Source organism: Uloborus diversus, chromosome 1 (genome assembly GCF_026930045.1).
Source record: "Uloborus diversus isolate 005 chromosome 1, Udiv.v.3.1, whole genome shotgun sequence".
Classification (NCBI taxonomy): Eukaryota; Metazoa; Arthropoda; class Arachnida; order Araneae; family Uloboridae; genus Uloborus; species Uloborus diversus.
In genome coordinates this window covers 220,857,273-220,878,001 of record NC_072731.1, presented here as the reverse complement: position 1 = coordinate 220,878,001, position 20,729 = coordinate 220,857,273, and the positions used below count along the sequence as shown (strand labels likewise).

The window sequence follows — 20,729 nt, the reverse complement described above, 5'->3', positions numbered from 1 at the left end:
TTTAGCTTTCAGATATGATAATTGTGTATAATAGTGCAGTTAGTTGTTTGAAATGATTAAAATAGGATAAATATCATAAAGTAAAGCTGATTGGAATCTTATACACAGAACCAGCATACAAGATGTAGTGAAAATCAATTAAAAAATTTCAGGCTCCAAATGCAGTTTTCTCTTAATCAATACTTTTACTGCAAACTTACACTCATAATTTTGGGACTAAATTTTAAATTTTTTTCTTATGAAAGGAACACCGCAAAAAAGATGAAGCATTTTAAAATCTATATTGACTTGACTTGATTTTCTTAACGTCAAGTGGCTCGTGAGGCCGCTAGCGTGGCATTCCATCCCGACAAGTTTAATGCTGCCTCCCTGGCACACCCCCAGCTTGGCCAACCAAAGACATTTTTTTCTTGTATGGCCATCTATCTGATGCCAGGTTCGTTTTGGGCGCCTGCGCTTCCTCTTGTTATCAGGGGTCCATATGAGAGCAGTTCTTGTTGCGTCTATTGCCTGCATTCTAAGAACATGTCCTATCCATGACCATCAGTGCTTTTTTACCAACTATATTAGTTAAAGATTAATAACATCATACTTAATATTAAGGTGGTTATAAAACTTGGTAAAAGCATGTAGTTGGCCTATTACACTCTGAAGGATGTTTGTACACTAAACATGCATTATACCAAAAAGTGATTAGTGGCTATGAATTTCACATTCATATCTTGAGCTACAAATAGATATCTGCTGAGTGGGAAACATTGTCTGAATTTTCTGTATTTATTTTTGATACATAAACTAAGAACCTTGTTTCTCTCTAGGCACAACAGTCAAAGTTCATGTCGTTGATTTGGAAAGAGAAGAAGTTGCCGCTCACCCCTTGACAATTAGAAGTCATCCAAACAATTCCGTTGATGAACTAAGGTCCCAAATTGCTGCAGTATGTACTTCAATGTGATATTTCATTGTTCCTTTTTAAATTTTTAAGAATTTATATTTAAATAATTTTGAAAATAATAAAGTACTTAAAAATTTCTCTGTGCATGACCCCCACTAGATGGTGCTGATGTTTTATGGGCCGTGACAATTTATGACTTTTCTGTGTTCAGACAATGCAACTATGATCTCTCTAAATTCTCGAAAAATGCGAAACTTCATATGTTGCCCATTTTGACCACAAGAGGCACTGAACCCAATCCTGTGTATCCACTGATCAATGACAATGTTTCAAAAATTTGTTTATTTTTGATAAGTTGTCACCCATATTGACCGCAAGAGGCGCTGAATTCAATCTTGTGTATTTGCTAATCAATGGCAACGTTAATGGAAAACAGTGAATTACCTTTAGCGCCCTCTTTGTTGTCATGATATTCAGCGATTGTCACGACTAATAAGAATTAAGTGTAGCCACACTCTGTGTAAACTATTGCTTAACAATTTTTGAAGGCATTAATTTTATATTAAGAGAATTATTGGTTGATTTTAAATATCACAATTACCTCAACATTTGTAAAAAAAAAAGAAACTTTGTTAAATATTCCTCAAAGTGTTTTGAAGAAACGATTTTAATTTTTTCCATGCAGAATTGAAGATAAGTACAATATGAATATTTAAAGGTTTAATGGTGAATGAATTAATCATTCCACATGCTCCTTTTCAAATATTTGTAGGATTTGGTAAATCCTGAATTAGTGGTAAATTAAATTTTAACTGCAACGAAAGCCAAAATTGTTTCTTAGAATTTCATCATATATCATTGACTCTGCTTAATCAATCAGTGGCGTGGCATTGATACATTGACGTGTGATATTTCACTATTAAAAATTATTTTTATCCAGACAAATGCTATCTGTTGATTGTGCTATGACATCTTGAATTTGATAAATCTTCATTAGTTTGATAAACATAGCAGCTCAGTCTGTTATAACATAGACAGATGTATATTGTTGCTGTCGCTAGGGTTGTCCACACCACTACTGTTTAAATAACATTCATTGGGAATTGCTTTTATACTTCTTTTCCACTTTTTAAAACTTAAAATAAGCTCATAATTTTAAATGACAATTTACATAATTACTAAAAGTTTCGAGTGAATAAACCTTTAGTTTTTCACATGCTATATAACTTCCTTTTAATGAAATATTAATATTACTTCTTTACTGTTTGTTCTCTTATTCAAGTTCTTTAGCTCAGAATTCTTTAGTGCTAAAAATTATTCAGTAGTTATTTAGAATCAAATTGATTAAAGTCAAATTTTAGGTCTCTTCCTTTTTTCAAGAAAATTAACAATCATTAAAGTCAAGTCTATATGTATTTAAAATAATATTGGTACTAAAGTAGCTATAAATGCAAAGTTATGTGTGTGTTTAAAAACATTTTTCAACAGATTTGTTTGTTTCAGATTTAAAAAAAAAACCGTCTAAATTTTTTTTCACATATTCTTTTTTTTTTTTTCAGGCACTTGGAGTTGATGGCATTATGAGGATAGTTTTGGATGCTTTTAGTAATGAATTTAAGCTATTAAATGTGCCAACAAGAACTTTAAGCAATGAAGGTTTTCGTAAAAGTAATAAGGTAAATAAACTCTACATTAATTGTCACATTTCTGTATATCATGGGACATAGTGTTTTTTCTCTGTCAAAATATAACACACTGTTCAAGATATCCTAACAAAGCTGGAATATGCTGCTAGTAGGCTTTGTATTTCTTGTTTAAAGTCATAAATTTTCGCAAATACATTATGAAATCAACAGTTAATTGACGATGTAAAAAGGTTTTCCAATTTAGTCATAATTTCTTTTTCTTACAGGTTTTTGTGGAGTTTAAAGACAGTGCAGATGCACAATTGCCTTACAATGAGTCTAAATTATTTCAAGTCTTAGATTGTTATGCCCACACAATTTGCATAAATGTGTCACTTCCTAAAGTCGATGAAGGTTTGTAAAATTGATGTTCTTGCTTATTGTTTAGTTTTAATTACCATAAATCATTAATAAAAAACTATCCCAGGGAATGCATTTTATTCTGTAAGTTACTAGTCAAAAAGTTCAGTGTTATGTTGTGGCCCCATTAGTCACAAACTCTTATACAGTAAAATCCCTCTAATGCGTACACTAAGGAGAAATTTTTTTTTCCACAATAGGGAGGTGTCCGCAGGACAGGGGTTTAATAATGTTATTTGCATTGGAACTGGGGAATTAAAAATTATCCGCATAAGAGGGATGTCTGCCTTTGAGGGGTGTCCGTTAGGAGGGGTTTTACTGTAGTAATCAATGTAAATAAATTTTAAGGTTGTTTCAGCTTAATGATTTTTAGGTAAATAAGTATGTTTTATTTAGAATAAAAATATTGTAAACTACTTTAATAATAGATAATATAGGTTGACCTCAATTAACCTGTTTTTTTTTTTCTAAAACAAACTAGGAAACATAAAAAAGTTGGGAATTTTTTTTTCTTTTAATTTTTATGTCAACCATGATATATAATAATTATTGTAGAATATTGAAACACTAGTAAACTTTTGCGAAGAGCCAAAAAAACAATTTGACGTGGTATGAAAAGAAATAAGATAAATGATGCAACAGGATTCCCACAGGTCAGAGAGAACCTGGACAAGTCAGTGAAACTTTTATTTTTGTCAAAAACCTTAAAATTATGAAAACAGACATGGAGAAAATAATCTTTTGCATCATAACTTGCTGTGATAAGTTGGTTATTATTTTCTTCAGCCACTGCCTTGAAACCTGAATGAATATACGTATTCTTATGTCAAACCAGTATTTACTTAAAGACTTACTGTATCAGCAAAAATAAGCATTAAATAATGAATAGTAAAATTCTTATAGTAAAAAGCCTAATATTTTGCTCTTGCTTTTGTTTCAAAGTAATGGAATGGATAAAATTCAATAGAATGGAATTCTAACTGAAAAGTCAAGTCTGGAATTTTGTCTAGAAAACATGGAAAAGTCGGGGACTGTTCATTCCTCAAAGTGAATGAGAACCCTGTGTAAAATTCAAATAAAGCATCAATTTAGAGGAGAAGTCCCCCATCAGTGCATATGTTTTTGCTTAAAATGTTTAAAACAATTTTTTCTGTTAAGATGGATCAAATTACACCAATTTTATAAAAAGCCAGATTTTTACTGAAGTGGGGCATATTTTTTAAAGATGTAAAATGTTTATGTGATTTGTTGTCGTAATATACAGTGAAGCACCATTTCTATATTTTTTGAAAGGACTGCATGAAAAAGCCTATAAATGAAAAAAAAACGTATAATAGGTATACGTTAATATGTATTGGACTCGGCAGTGACCAATTTAAAAAAATGTATTAATGATGAAAACATATAAAAGAAACATTATTAGCAGTGCTTCATTGTATATGTTTTTTTATCTGTAAATCTATGCATGGACGCAACAAGTGCGTAATTTTATTTTGTTTGCTAATTTATCTAATTGTGCTGCTTCCCCCTTTTTTTCACTTGTGAATTTTTCAGTTACATTTTAAGTAATTTTTAGTGTCCGAATTTCACCATCAGTTTTCTATAATTTTGTAAGTCATTTGTTATTGGTTTACATTTTTTCAATCTTCATATTGACTTTTGCAAGGATCTGCATAGGTTAGTATGTTATGAGAGTAATTTTTTTTTGTCTAAGCTAAAGCCTTTTAATAAAAATTATTTAGCAGTATAGGAAACTATTTATGAAATAAAGTCCATAGATTAGTGCGTGCATCAAGATGCATTAAATACAAAATGGGAAATCTTAACTTCTATTTTGAAAAGATTAGTGTCTGAAAACAACTGTATAGAAAGCAGATTGAAGGTCTTGGTGTTTTCTATATTGCAAATCAAAGCATTTCTCATGAGCGAAGATATAACTGAGCTGAGGTAGGTATATCAAGAGCCAAAATATATGATAAGGAAACCACTGACATCACCTTTGTTGACATGCATTCTCTGTAATAATTTTATTAAGTTCATTATATTCTTGATTAAACTACTTATTCACATTTTATCACTGTTGCAGCCATTTTAAATCGATTACGTATTCATGATTGTGAAGCAGATGAAGATAAGTATGATTCAAGTAGTGAAGATGGAGATGAAAATGTGGGTAAGGAAATTGATTGTCTCTAGTTTTTGGACGATCCCGTCATTTGGGTAATCTGGGGTGGGGGGGGGGGGGTCAATTGGATTTTTAAAATATTATATAATTATGCACTTTTTTTACAGGGGGGGGGGTGAACTTCCTCACAATTTCTGAAAATTTCACTTTCTTGAGAAAATTTTACTCTGAGCTCCTTCTTAGAAATAGTCAGAACAGTATGCTTGTAATTGATTCTCTCTGTCAAAAACTATTAGATTAAAAATAAAATGTACAATTTAAATTTTCCTTATAGCGATATTATTTGGGAATACTTTTATTAATAAAAAATTTTTACTTACATTTTCTTTAAAGAAGTCGTCATTGAGTTCCTGTTGTGATAATTGTTTCTTATATTATGTGTTACTTTTCGTAACTTTAAAAAGAAAAGAAATATTTTCTATACTTCATATTTACCCTTGGAGAAACAATTTGAGGAGCATCTGTGCTGATTTTAAGGAGCTATTTAAGATTTTGCAGAGCAGTTCTGTACTTTGTGTAAAAATTAATAAAAGTAATCAAACCACTTATCTAAAATTGTTTTATAGCTATAATAAATTAATTTTAACTACAAGTATAAAAATAATTATTTTTAAATTAATAAAACAGCTTTGAACACTATTTCATTCTTTGAGTGTAAGCATATTTAATTTTTCCGTATTTACATGTTTGCTATGATAAAATAGCAAAATTTAAGCTTAAAAACTTTTGGCCGGGAAATACATAGCAAACGAATTTCTTTGTGGAGCCGCGGAGTTTCGCAATGTTTGCAAAGCAACACCGCAAAATGCACAGCAGTTGGCAACCCTGTTTACCACATACCACTAATGTACAGTAAAATAGAAAATAATTTGAGTACAAGAACTTTGGATGCGCCGAAATACATGTTTGAAAGAAATTATAGTGGCTATCTTTTCAAGATTTCTACAATTCTACAACCACATAATGCATAAATAAAAAAATTCAAGTGCCTTGAACTATCAAGTGAAACATGCAAAATGTTTGCCTTACGGGATACACATATGGCATCGCGGGTTATTTGATTTGCCAAAAAGGGGGTCACGACATGCAAAAGTTAGGAACCTCCCATTTAGACGAACAATGCTACTAAAAATTCTAAATTAGATATATTTTGAAAATTAGTCATTAATGCAGTAATTTCAGTAAAAATAATTGTGATAAAATGTTGAGTTTATATTCATATCAAGGAAAAATTTTTGGTTACCGTCATAGTAATGGATAAACATCAAACAGTTATTTTCTGTCAAAAAGTGTAACCTTCAAAAAATGTATTTATTTTTATTGATAACATTTTAAAACAATTTTGCTTTGTTTCCTTTGTTTCCATTTTCCATCCCTTGTTTCCATGTGAGAAAAATTTAACTTTTTTGAAATTTTAATTAAAAAAAAAATCCAGTAGGATGTGAAGATGAAATTTTAAGTAATATTGTAGCACTTTGGAATTTTTAGCTGTCAAGAGCGAGTTTTTATAAGAACCGGGCAGAAATTTAGTGTTCGGATATACACCATTTTTGATTTTGCTCAATTTTTTGTGGTGGATTCTTTTAAAGATTTTAGAAGACACATATTTTTTCTTTGCCTCCAAAAAAATTTGTGAGGACTTGTAAAAATTTGTAAAGTGGAGCCCAACGTAGAGCTTTTTCCAAATCAGCGTTTTTTAAAATGCGAGTATTTCTGTGTATTAAGCATCAGCCAAAAAAATTCTTGTGTTGACAATATGACATTTAGTACCTAAATTGAAATACATCGTAAATTATGTAGCTGACTTTCAGTGTAGCCTTTCAGGGGACGCCAAACTTTGTCGAAATATATGAAAAAGTACCTTGTTTGAGGCCCAATGGTTCCCTGCATTCATTCTTAACCATGGTTTTTGTACATAATTTGTGTAAGAATATATATAAATTATGCAATACCCTCATTAGTTGCATGGTTATCTCTCTGCGCTGCCAAAAAATGGCAGTTTTTGTATCGAAAAATGCGAAAAAGTGCAGTTTTCATGGGCCTTTATCTCAGTGCACCGAGGGTCAGTGTAGAACTGAATGCCTGCATTTTAAACTAGAATATGTGTGTATTTTTTCAAACAAGTGACAGAACTATGGGCAAATTCTTTTCAAGAACACAATACGTATTTCAAAACAGTAAAATGAATAATTTAGTCAACATATCCAGGTTTAAACTTTCCTCCAGGGACTTCCAAATACTGTTTAAAAAACTAGTATGATCAAAAACCTACCATAAAAGAGTTATAAACTTACAAATAGACTGATTATGCTCATTTGCATACTTTATAATACAGGGGTGATTGTGTTCCGGTATTTTCATCTTGATTTCCAGTATCTTCATCTTCGAAAATACCGGAACTTCTATATTTTCAGAAAAACCCACTTTTGTAAAACTTTGGGCGATGTTTAATGAAACACCAAAAGTCCAAATTGAAGACGTATTGTTTGGTATAAAGCGTAAGCTACGGTCATGTTTTCTAAACTCTATGGTAATTATCGAAGAACAGCTGGGGTGGGGGATGGAATAAAGGCTAGATAAGAAGAATCGTTGAAAAATTTCAAGAAATGAGAAGAATTAAAAGAATTTAAGTCCCACCATGCACATGGACGTATTAAGTCCAATTAAAACTTCGAGTTTTAGCCCCAACAAATAATTATGTATATAAATTATTTTAATACATAATGTGATGTGTACATACACATAATATGTATATATATATGCCCATCAGAACACTTTTTCTTCTTGGGAAAAAAAAAGTTCAGGTATTTTTTCATTAAGTCACAATCACCCCTGATAATATGATAAGTAGAAGCAAAGTGAAAGAAAAATATCTAAATATGATAAAACAAGAAGCTCTGTCTAGAACTAGACGAGCCTACTTTCCCTTATTCCCATACTACTTTCTAGTACCTGATCAATATTCTCAAAAATAGCTAAAATCGCAAATTTTTTCAAACATATTTTTAAAATACTTTAAGCTGATTTCTAAGAATAAAATATTCCTCTCTCATCTAAAAAATTAGATGCGTAACCCCCCCCCCCCCCCGAACAAATAAAATAGCAGCAACTTTTAAACAAAGCAGCTAATACACTTTTTTCCATTAAAAAAAATCTTTAACAGCTTTCAAAGCGAAAAAATAATAATTAAAATTAATAAGCTCGTTAAAATAAATACATCATATCAAAAAAAAAATCGTTTATTTTTCCCCTGTTGCCAAAAACATTTTTTAAAATGAATTAATGCACTTACCAAAACAAAAACAAAAAAAAAAAAAAAGCAGTAAAATGTCAACTTAAAGGAATAATTTTCATTGTAAAAAAAAATAGTCTGCGCATATCTTTATGTAGAAACATAAATGACTTCGAGTTTATTCGCCAAAAACTGAGTACCTAAATTGAAACTTTAGCGTAAAAATAAAAACAAGTCATATCAACAATAATTATTTTACAGTTAAAACCATAGCTGCGGAGTAGGAGTCGAATATTTAAGAATCGGAGTCAGTCATTTGTCCTCCGTGTATAAATTTTTGCCAAAGCTACAAAGTCAGAGTCGAAGTTGGGGAGTCGGAGTCCGATTAATTGTGGGGCACCGGAGTCGGAGTCAAGTGCCCCTAAATTCTCGGAGTCTTAGTCTTGAGTTTGGCGTCAAGAGTTATTTCCAACAAAATTTGTTTGATGTAAATCCGTCTTCAAGTACGGAATCTACATTGACTTTCAGTTTCCCTGTAGGCACTATTGTTAAGGTATTTGAACTGTTCAAAATTGAGCGGAAAATTGTTCAAAACAAAAAGATATTTTATATACAAGTTTTTCATCAAAAGCTTTTTCCTACAAAGTTTGTTTGAAGCAAATTTGCCTCACAGTTCGGAATTGCCTTGAATTTCCCCGTAGGCGCTAATGTTAAGTTTTTTTGAACTGTTCAAAATTTAACAAAAAATAGTTCAAATCAAAAAGTAAAATATGGGAATAAGGTGTCCTCACCGAGATCTTTCGAACAAAAAAAAGTTCGAATCGGACTATTCATTCAAAAGTTATTAGGGGGGGGGGGGGGGACAGACAGACGGACCGACAGACATTTTCCCCCATCTCAATACCCTATTTTCCAATTTTTAATTTTTTGATATTTATTTAATTATTTTATTTATTTTTGACTTTTTTTTTGTTTTTTCGCGATTTTTTTAAGATGCATTAAGCCTTCTTTCATGCTTTTTTCTTCTTTTTCTGACTTTTACTGGGAAAGTAGGCTAAAAAGTACTTTTTAGGGGCCTGTATCTCCTTGCACTGATGGTTAGTGTAGAACTTTATTCCTACATTTGAAACTAGAGTGAATGTCTTTTCACAAACAAGTGGCATAAATATGAGCAATGGTTCTGCAGGCTCGCAAAATGCACTTCAATATGAGGAAATTGCATAAGAGTTAATGACGCATCCAGTTAGTTGTACTCAAGCTACAATGCTTTGTCTTGCAATTTTTTACTGTCCCACTAGTCAATTAGGCAACTATACCTTTGTTTTATAATGTATTTTATAAGTATTGCTTTATCATAAGTAATAAAATATGACTTAGTAATTGTTTTATATTATTGTAGCTTAGTGCAGAGAAAATAATTTTTGTCATAATAATGTACAGCCTAAACGAATGTCAACGAACTATAATGTACAGTGTAAACGAAAAATTAAAAAATATACATAAAACACCTCCAAAAAAGTGTTACAAATAACTTACGTTTTTGCCGCAATAATAACCGTTTTTTCCACTTTGCTTCCAGTTATCATATTATAAAGTTAACTCTTATGCAATTTCCTCATCTTGAAGTGCATTTTACGAGCCTGCAGAACCATTGCTCATAGTTATGTCACTTGTTTGTGAAAAGATATACACTCTAGTTTGAAGTGTAGACCTCAAGTTCTATACTAACCCTCAGTGCACTGAGATACAGGACCCTAAAAAGTAAATTTTTTATCATATTTAGATGTTTTTCTTTCACTTTGCTTCTAGTTATCATATTATAAAGTATCCCAATAAGCATAATCAGTCTATTTGCAAGTTTATAACTCTTTTATGGTAAGTTTTTGATTATACTAGTTTTTTTAAACAGTATCTGGAAGTCCCTGGAGGAAAGTTTAAACCCGGATATGTTGACTAAATTGAAAACTAAATATTTCAATTTACTGTTTTGAAATACATATTGTGTTCTTGAAAAGAATTTGCCCATAGTTCTGTTACTTGTTTGTGAAAATACACATATTCTAGTTTGAAATGCAGGCATCCAGTGCTACACTGACCCTCGGTGCACTGAGATAAAGGCCCATGAAAACTGCCCTTTTTATCATATTTTGATGACAAAACTGCTATTTTTTCGCAGCAGTGAGCATTAACCACACATTTAATGAGCCTATTTAATAATTTATATATATCACTACACAAATTACTCGTAAAAACTATGGTTGAACCTCAGTGCATGGAACCAGGATGCCTGAAACATGACACATTTTCACTTTCTTCGGCACAGTTTAGCCACCCCTGCCAGGGTCCACAGAAGGTCAGACATAAAATTTACGATACATTTCATTTGAGGCACTAAATATCATGTTGCAATCAGAAAGATTACATTTGCTGATGCTCAGTGCGCAGAGATAATTGAATATTAAAAAATGTCGAGTTGAGAAAAACCTGAATTTGGGACCAACTTTCAGAATTTTTGTGGGTCCCAAAGAAATTTTCTGGAAGAAAAGAAAATATATACTGTGTCTTCTAAAGTAATTCAAAGAAACCACTGTAAATTTTTCAGCGAAATAAAAAATGGCATGTACCTGACCTGCCTGACTCTTATAAAAACTAACTCTTAACTTAAAAAAAAAAAAAAAAAAAAAAAAAAAGTAGATATGAGCGTTGGTATATATTTTAATAATTCTTACATTTGAGCGGGTTATGAATTATTTCTTGGAAAATGAAAATAAATGAATAAAAAAAAATATATTCAGTTTCTTAAAAGTTGACAAAACTGCTCATTTTTGTGGTTAATTTTAACTACACAATAAAGAGATGATTATGTTTGCTAGGTCACAGTTTTGTGACATTATTTTTAAAAATTATGATTGTTTCACTATTTTAAAAATTGCAAAATGCTCTTAGCTCTTCAGAGATAAAAATTTTAATATTAACTGACATATTTGCTGAAAATTATAGGGAAACATTTCTTTGTTGATTCTCCAGTTGTATTTTATGTTAGTAGCCATGGAGAAATAATTTGAATTCTATTTCAACTGTCACCTTTTTACAACTGCTGGTCATTGTTTTCAAAGGCTTTCAACTGTGCCCAACCCTGCAAATAGGATTATTTTATTTTTTAAGAATCATGACTCCAATGAAAGGTTAGAATTCTGAATGTTTCACTTTTGTGTTATAATTCTTTTTCAGATGCTGATGCAGTGAATGCTGATAAATCTGCTGACGATAATACAAGTTCAAAAACCAATTCCGTCCTAGAGGGTGAAAGGACTGAAAATTCAAAGTTTTCTTCAATAAACCAATATCATTCTAAGAAAAGTCTTACGAGTGTTACTCCAGATGACTCATCCCAAGATTATGACGAAGGCTTGGGGGACAGTGAGATTGGTGACTCATCTTCCACTAATGGATATCAGACCACTCAAGCTGTTCACAGTGATCAGTCAGAAGACAGCAGTTTGACTGACAGTGAAAGGACGCTTGTTGGTGATGAGTTATCACCCAGAAACAATTCTCCCGACATAATGGGGATTGAAATTGAGCAGGATCAGGAACCTGCCAACCACTCCGTGTTTATATCAGCTTCAGGAACTCCAATGAAGTCTTATGAATGTGGGTGTGTGTTAATGAACGTTGAGGAAAAATGTCCACTGCATGAGGGTTGGAAACCTATGACATCGTGGTCATATGAGAGCAACAAAAACTCAAAAAGTGATGAGAACTGTAAAAATGTGTGCCCATCATCTAATCAGCCTCCTGTTTCGGAAGTGATTGTCAAACGGCATTTTCGGGCATGGCCATATACAGACTTTGTAACTAAGGAAAAAAGTAAGTTTTGTTTCCAGTTGGTTCTTATTCAGAGTTGTTGTTATGAGTTGTTTATTAATTATATGAAGTGTTATAGCATAATGATAGTTATATTATCTAACTATGGCTGTGGAAGAATGACCCTGATTTGTGTTAAAAATAAATGTCTTCTTTTTTGGTAAGTCTCTAAGTGAAATGGTGTAAAGTGGCTAACTTCAACAAAGGAAAGAAATGACAACTGATAGCGTTAAAGTTGGTATGCTTTAAGAAATTAAGCACTAATAAAGTACTGCAGATTTGTCATTTTAAAAAAGTGAAATAAATTGCACTTCATACAACTATCCATGAAATGTTCCAAGGTGAAAGGTGAAGTGAACACAGTTTAATAGCAAATCTTCATATTGTTCATACTTGATATGTTTATTATACTCTCTGGAACATTTGGGTTAAAGTTGGAGAACATAATTAGCAGCTCATTTTCTTGGTTTCAAATCAATGCCTGTATGCAGTTGATCAGATTGTATTGTATAACTTATAAGTTGATTCATTGTTAAACATGTTTGAGTCAAGTTCTGTGATTTATAGCTTTCGTCTTTAAAGTCACTTTTTTTGAACATTTCTTCCTAATTTTTTTTTTTTAATTTGAAGTGCCCTTAAAAAGGAAATAAAATAGTAATAATTATAGCGTAATGTTTTGTCTTAGTGTGCATATATGTGTGTTTGTTTCTCTTGTATATATTTGCCAATTTTTTATTTAATATTTTAAAGAATTAATCTCATATGTAATTCACTCTTTGCTATTTGAATTTTCAAATTCCAAATTTGTTCATAATTATGCTTTGTTGTATTAATTTTTTTAGAAAGTTTTGTTTTATTATGGAGTTTTAAGATGCTTAGCAGCCTTATATGCAGAATCCTTCTAAGCATATCTTATAAATATGTATATATGACTTACCAAGATGTAAGTCAAGAAGTATTGACAAATCTTTTTTTTTTTTGTGCTTTAAAATTTAATCCATTTAACAAAAATTAGTGAAAAAACAGAGATATTTTCTAGAAAATGTGTGCTTTAGTTAAGGTAAAACGATGTAAGTCAAGTGTCAAACTAAAAAGTTAGGGCTTTTTTTTAAATTTCATTCTTAAATATCAACAAAGTGTTCATGATAATTAATAAGACAGAAAATTTTTGCTTGTTTTAGATTATTTAGTTTCACATTGACTGTTTTATGATGATGTTCATTTGAGTGCTGATCAAAAGTATTTTTGAAAAAAGTAATTGAATTCATACCAGAAAAAACGAAAGAAAATTCTTTCTTGTTGTAAATGGTAATATGAACGGCAGAACTTTGCTTGTAGTGTTAGGCATTCTAAAACAATGTGAGTAGTGAAGTTTTTTAAATGCAGTTACTTTTGCAATTTTATGTAATCTGTTTTTCTTTTTATTGCACAATTGCTTTTTATCTTAATCCAACCACATTTAAGTCTTAATCTTAAAAAAAAGGCTTGTTTTATTCTTGTAGTGCTAAGGGTTTTTGTTGATAAAAGAATAACTTTAGCTGAAGTGAAAAAAGAATTAGAACCTCATTTAGGAGTTGGAGCTGATTGTTTTAAGGTATTTATTTTTCACATATTATATTGTTTGCATATTAAGTGACCTGACTGTATTTTGAAAATCTTTTTGTAATTAGAAAAAGGAATTCTAGCGTAGGCAATGTTTTCCAGAGGGGTTGATGCTCCCGTTGAAATGAAAGTTAAATAAGAATTAAAGAATTTTTCCAAGCAAAATCAGTTTTGAGTTCATTCTTTGTAGATTTTTTTTCAATAAATAAATTAAAGTAGGGAAAAGTAGCAATCCTAGAAAAGTCCTCCTGAGGATAGAGTGGAATGAAATGTAATTACTCCATTTCACGCTAACTTTGACTGCATGGGGAAAGGTACAAAATGGGTTACTACATGTTGAGAGGTAGTTCTCCTTGTTTGGAGGTTTTTAACAGGTTTAAATAGGCAAATTATGTGAAAAAACTGTAGAATTTGTGTGGTCAAGACATATGTTTAAATTTTTATGCGTTAAATATACATTTAATTTGTAATTTTTTGATTACAATAGGGAAAATTAAAATGTCGGAACTTGAACTCTGCCTTGGCAAAGACTTGAGTCTTGAAGGTTAAATTTGGCGTACTCCCCATAGAACAACAAACCCTGGAATTTTATTCTTTTCATTTCCATGTGTGTCACCAGAGGAAAGACATTTAATTGTCATTATGACTCTTGGATGAATATCTGCTCCTTGTAGAAAATGATCCGTTTGGTCAGTTATCATTCATTCTTTAAATAGTTATTTCCAAGCAATTAAATACATTTTTCAAACAACTGCTGTCAGTAGGTGATAAAAAATGAAACATAAACATTAATTTTCAATTACTTACAAGCTGCAATTATTAGTACATTGGTGATTTTCTTCCTTTTTGAATTTAAGTGTCATTACTTGATGTTTCTAAATAGTTTACCGTTTTTCCATAATAAATCCAAACTCGAAGAAAATTATTGTGAAAAAATCAAGAATACCAGAATTTAGTTTAAATGTAACAAATACTTGTTATGTGAAATGATAAATTACAAATCCTTGTTACAACAAAAGTATTTTTTTGCCTTTTTTGGATCGTTTATGCCTGTGATTTTTATCAAAACGTAGATTTTTCGACTTTGTTATATCAAGTTGTGACATTTTTTTATGGCTTAAAACATCAGTGACTTAAATAGCAATTTATAAAAAGTGATCTTTATGTACACAGGATATAAAAGGAATTAGCTGAAAGCCACACAGTATGGTGAATCATATATAAACTTCCCTATGGTGTTGCATACAAAAGTTAGCATGTGTGTGGGGGGGGGGGGAGACTAAAATTTTATTATCCTATAAAAATTTCATTGATATATATTTCTTCAAAATATCTTTGAATCTTAAATCATAATTTGCAAGATAATAACATCTGAAATGTCCATTTATTCAGAAGTGAAGTTTAGAAAATCATCTCTCCCTACCTCTCTGAGACTATGCATTCATATATTTATTCATAGCACATTATTATTAGAATTAATAGAACCTAAAAGGATAATGAACAATAGCGTAAGCAATGTTCTTAAAAAGTTTTCAATTAATTATATTTGTCACTTAAAAATAATTAATTGGTTTTCTTGATAATTAGTAAGTTATTAAAAATTACTTCACAGATAAATAGTTAATATAGCTTTGGTAGTTGTCCTGTTCCATAAATCAAAATTCTGTGACAAAAAAGATGAAGAAATGTGTGTTTTGTAATATTGATCTGAACATGTTTTTAGCCTACTTTCCCAGTAAAAGTCAGAAAAAGAAGAAAAAAGCATGAAAGAAGGCTTAATGCATCTTAAAAATATCGTGAAAAACAAAAAGTCAAAAATAAATAAAATAATTAAATAAATATTGAAAAATTAAAAATTGGAAAGTAGGTTATTGAGATGGGGAAAAATGTCTGTCGGTCTGTCTGTCGGTCTGTCTGTCTGTCCCCCCCTAATAACTTTTAAATGAATAGTCCGATTCGAAAACTTTTTTTTGTTCGAAAGATCTCGGCAAGGACACCTCATTCCCATATTTCACTTTTTGATTTGAACTATTTTTTGTTCAATTTTGAACAGTTCAAAAAAACTTAACATTAGCGCCTACGGGGAAATTCAAAGCAATTCCGAACTGTGAGGCGAATTTGCTTCAAACAAGCTTTGTAGGAAAAAGTTTTTGATGAAAAACTTGTATATAAAATATCTTTTTGATTTGAACAATTTTCCGTTTAATTTTGAACAGTTCAAATCCCTTAACAATAGTGCCTACGGGGAAACTGAAAGTCAATGAAGATTCCGTACTTGAAGGCGGATTTACTTCAAACAAATTTTGTTGGAAATAACTCTTGACGTCAAACTCCAGACTTCGACTCCGAGAATTTAGGGGCACTTGACTCCTACTCCTGTGCTCCACAATTAATCGGACTCCGACTCCCCGACTTTGACTCTGACTTCGTAGTTTTGGCAAAAATTTATACACGGTGGATAAATGACTGACTCCGATTCTTAAATATTCGACTCCGACTCCTTTATCTCAAAATGAGATTGACTCCGACTCCGCAGCTATGGTTTTAACTGTGAAATAATTATTGTTGATATGACTTGTTTTTATTTTTACGCTAAAGTTTCAATTTAGGTACTCAGTTTTTGGCGAATAAACTCGAAGTCATTTATGTTTCTACATAAAGATATGTGCAGACGATTTTTTTTTTTTTGACAAAGAAAATTATTTCTTTAAGTTGACATTTTATTGTTTTTTTTTTTTTTTTTTTTTTGTTTTGGTAAGTGCATTAATTCATTTAAAAAAATGTTTTTTGGCAACAGGGAAAAAGAAACGATTTTTTTTTTTGATATGATGTATTTATTTTAATGAGCTGATTAATTTTAGTTATTATTGTCTCGTTTTGAAAGCTGTTAAAGATTTTTTTTTTTTTAATGGAAAAAAGTGTATTAGCTGCTTTGTTTAAAAGTTGCTGCTTTTTTTTTTATGCATAAAATTTTTTTTAGATGAGTGGGGATTATTTTATTCCTAGAAATCAGCTTAAAGTATTTTTAAAATATGTTTGAAAAAATTTGCGATTTTAGCTATTTTGAGAATATTGATCAGATACTAGAAAGTAGTATGGGTATACGGGAAAGTAGGCTCATCTAGTTCTAGACAGAACTTCTTGTTTAACTTTACTTTTGAAAATTGAATGAAAGTGGCATAGTTCTTCATAATTAAAATTACATACATATATTTTATATGCATACATACATTTTATACCAAAGACTAAATTTAGATTAGGTTTATGCTTGCATACTTTTCCCAGGGCTGCGCAGGACTGCAGAGTGTAAGGTTTAAAATTCCAAGAGTCGAAGTGTGTCATTTTCTCTGCAACTTTACCAATGCAAATGCTTGCCAAGCCAGAGTCTGTTATTTTCTTTCTGACTTCCCGCCCTGTTTTTCTCCTCTATAAATTGGGCAAGTAGCATTGTTTATGGGCAAGGCCTTGAGGAAGAGTAACTTTGATTTCTATGACAACGTCTGCAATTGGTTCCACTTAGCTTTCCCTGTGCTACCAAGTTGGAGTGGAATGAAATATAGCACAGCCAGAATTATACCCTCTGGAGGTTTTTTTCGATCAAAATATTCCTTAAATGTCTATGATTTACTATATTAGATTGGCCGCAAGATTTCAAAAAATAGCCTCTGACCCCCCCCCCCCTTGTGCCGCTGGTTGTCATTTATTATATGTACACTTTGCTTATGAGTGATGTTTGACTTAGAAATGTTCATTTTGTAACTGTACTTTTATTTCTTAAACTTTGTTTTTTCTTAAATACTATGATTGCATTTAAATAATTTTTTTAAAAAATATTTTGCAGATATACAGGGTTTATACAAACAATCAGGAATTTGAATGTGTAAAACTGTTTGAAAATTTAATGTCATATGGGGATGATAGTAGGGTATGTATAAATTATGATGAATATTTTTTTCAATTTGAGAATAAAAATTTAAGTCTATACTTGTGTATTACCAGCATTTTTATAACAATTGTGTATGAAAAACTTTTGACCTCCTTTTTGAATTTATCATTTTACAAATATGGGCTTTTTAGAAACACTTAATACTGTCAAACCTTGTTTATGTGAAATGCATGGGACCAAGATAACTATTTCGTGTTAACCCCGGAATACTTATCCAATAAGTTATTAATCAATTGTTAACAAACAGGACCAAACAAGTGTTTTATGTTATGCAATATTTCACATTAAACAATTTACTTCAACTCGATTCCACTATATTTATAAATTATATTTATCTTTGCAACATTATCAGTTATGTAATTATTTTGTATTTAGAAAACATTTATGAAAATCTCAAAAGCAACAATTAATTTTGACTTCTCTCATATTTGTTATTTTAATTAGTTAAAAAATATATCATGTACTTTTAGAAAACTTAAAAGCTGAGTGTTTGGTTTCCTTTTATTAGTTTGTTGCTATTACATAAGACTCAGCTTAAGATGAACAAAGATAATGCTATTAGTCACTTATTGTTATCAAAATCACTTTTTCCTGATTTTCCCTATTTATTTCTATGTATAAATTATCACTTTATGTGATCATTACAAATAACTACTGGTTTTAATGTTCCCAACAAAAAACCTAGTTTCTGCTGAACCCCAATAAGATTTATTGTGATATCATTTGAAAGCTAGTGGGGGTGGACTAGTTTTTGGTAGAATGACCAATTGACCCATTTAGTATAAATTCTGGTGTCCACGATGCTGTTCAGATCTCTCACAACTTTCTTGTTGTGTGTTGAGTTTTTTGGACTGATGAAGAGGCTCCATTGTAACCTTAGAATTGCTGTATGCTGTATTTTCTTGAGAGTTCAGGGGTGCCCACAGGAGGGGATTATGGCGCAAGTTGCGCCATCAAAATTTTTGGGGGGGATTTTTTTCCGAAGTTTTGATTTAATTTAGAACATGAAATTTTTTATTTTTGGACGGAAAAAATATTTAAACTTATTCAAGAAGAAATAGATGCATAAGTAAAACTTTTTTCACTTACTCTTTCCAAAATTTAATACCCGTGTCTCTTTTCAATAAAGTTAACATCAGAGACGGGATGGAGTTGGTGCCTGTTTCGAAACTTGATCAGACGATTTGATTTCTATTTAATTTATTATAAATCTTCCGGAAGTAGCACAATTCTGCATGATGTGATGAATACGTGTGACAGTGATGAGAGGGAAAGAGATTAAAAATGACTAAAATAAAAAGTATTCCCCACTCCTTAATTTATTGTTTGTAATAATTCTGACCACATGCACTAGTTGTTCAATGATTCATTTGCACCTTGACAGTCATTAAGAACTAATTTTGAAGTTAGCGAGTAACATATTTTTAATCCCTCTAATCGACAATTACCATAGTTTTTTCATAAACTAGCTGAAGTTTATGTAGAATTTATCATTTCACTTTACTATCATCTTCTCTACCATTTTTAAACTGATTGGTTCAATTTCTCATTAGATGATTTTTATTAAAACTTTCAGTGATGTTGGTTTTTGCTGATGGAAGCATAGAAGGTATCTGATATGCATAGAAGGATATTTGATTCGTTAAAATTATTGAGTTCTGATTTTTCATGTGTGCTGAATAGCTGAATCCATTTCTAAGGATTTCCGAAGAATATCTGTCACAGTGTATCTGTGTGCTATCTATCCTTTTTGACCATGTAACTTAAATTTTGGAAAACTTTCAGGAGAGCGCCCCTCACTGTAAAGCCTGAATAACACCATCCTTATCATCAAGAGTCATCTAAAACTGCGTTACTGCAATTTCGAAAAATTTATAAGAGCGAGCCCCTGATTCTCCCCCCCCCCCTTCTTTCCTTAACACAATCAAAGACAATCCTAGAATTGCGTTTTTGGAGTATCCATTTCGAAAAACTGCTGGTTGAATGGCAGCGAAACTCACCTTCTACGAACATTATCAAGATCAGCGCTGACGCCAAGGGGGGAGGGGGTGTTGCATCTCCCCCCCCCCCAGTTTTTCAAAAGTGGGGCCGCGAATTTCCTTTTGGCGATGTAACAAGCGAAGAAAAAGGGAAACTTTTGGTTGATTTAAAAAATTAAAATAGTAAATACAAATGAACAACTGAAATAATAGTGACAAAAGATATTTTTTTCAGTAAAATTTAAATGGAAAATGTAATGTTACAATACAATTTAGGGACATCAATGATTCTCTTTTATTAAGATTATCAAAGTAAGGGCCGCAGAAATATGCGCTTCAAACATTTTTAACGCAAAAAATAGTATTCAGCGCACTATTCACTAGGCCGTAGAGTGGGTATGACCATATAGTCAGAAACTATGGGCCTGGTTCAAACTAAAGTATTGTGCATGAGTAAAATTAGCATAATAGGAGGGAGAACCGGCGACAAAACTAACATGGTGCACACCTTGTCTCTCGGAGGCCCTGGTTATACAAAACAATGCTTCATCGTTCTTCAGTTTAAAAAAATATATAGACGAATAAATAGGCTGGCTTCATAGGCCCTATGGCTTCATAGACTCCTACATATGGGAATGTTTTCCGTGGCTCCTAAGGAGTCACCGAAACATTCTCATACGAAATTTTTTTTTTCATGAAAAATACTGTTCTGAAAATCGTTGCTAAGTAAGACCTAAGGTATCGCACAAAATTACATCCGTTCAAAATGTTATAAGTTCTTTTTCTGGGGCCGCAGACGCTTGACGCTTGTATTTCAATATATATATATATATATATATATATATTAGACTGGAAATTGACAATTTTGCTATGGAAAATCCAAGCAAATAATCGTGTTTGGCAAAGGAAAATTGAAAGAAAGTATTACCGCAATATGTTTATCAATAATTATAATTTAAAATGAAGACAGGGCGTATG

At 31.2% G+C, this 20,729-nt stretch overlaps 1 protein-coding gene and 1 long non-coding RNA gene across 2 annotated transcripts in view; both read left to right on the top strand.

The window, feature by feature from the left end:
- LOC129218834 (ubiquitin carboxyl-terminal hydrolase 47-like) overlaps positions 1-20,729 on the top strand; it is a 117,816-nt gene that overhangs the window by 63,016 nt on the left and 34,071 nt on the right. The window contains exons 21-27 of the mRNA XM_054853158.1: positions 819-937; positions 2,455-2,571; positions 2,808-2,934; positions 5,027-5,113; positions 11,589-12,227; positions 13,727-13,818; positions 17,668-17,746. Of these exons, the coding sequence (XP_054709133.1) occupies positions 819-937; positions 2,455-2,571; positions 2,808-2,934; positions 5,027-5,113; positions 11,589-12,227; positions 13,727-13,818; positions 17,668-17,746 (1,260 nt within the window). The remainder of the gene's footprint in view (positions 1-818; positions 938-2,454; positions 2,572-2,807; positions 2,935-5,026; positions 5,114-11,588; positions 12,228-13,726; positions 13,819-17,667; positions 17,747-20,729) is intronic.
- LOC129234172 (uncharacterized) lies at positions 12,135-17,754 on the top strand. Its single transcript, XR_008581535.1, has 3 exons — positions 12,135-12,227; positions 13,727-13,818; positions 17,668-17,754. It is a non-coding gene; the product is annotated as an uncharacterized LOC129234172 (long non-coding RNA).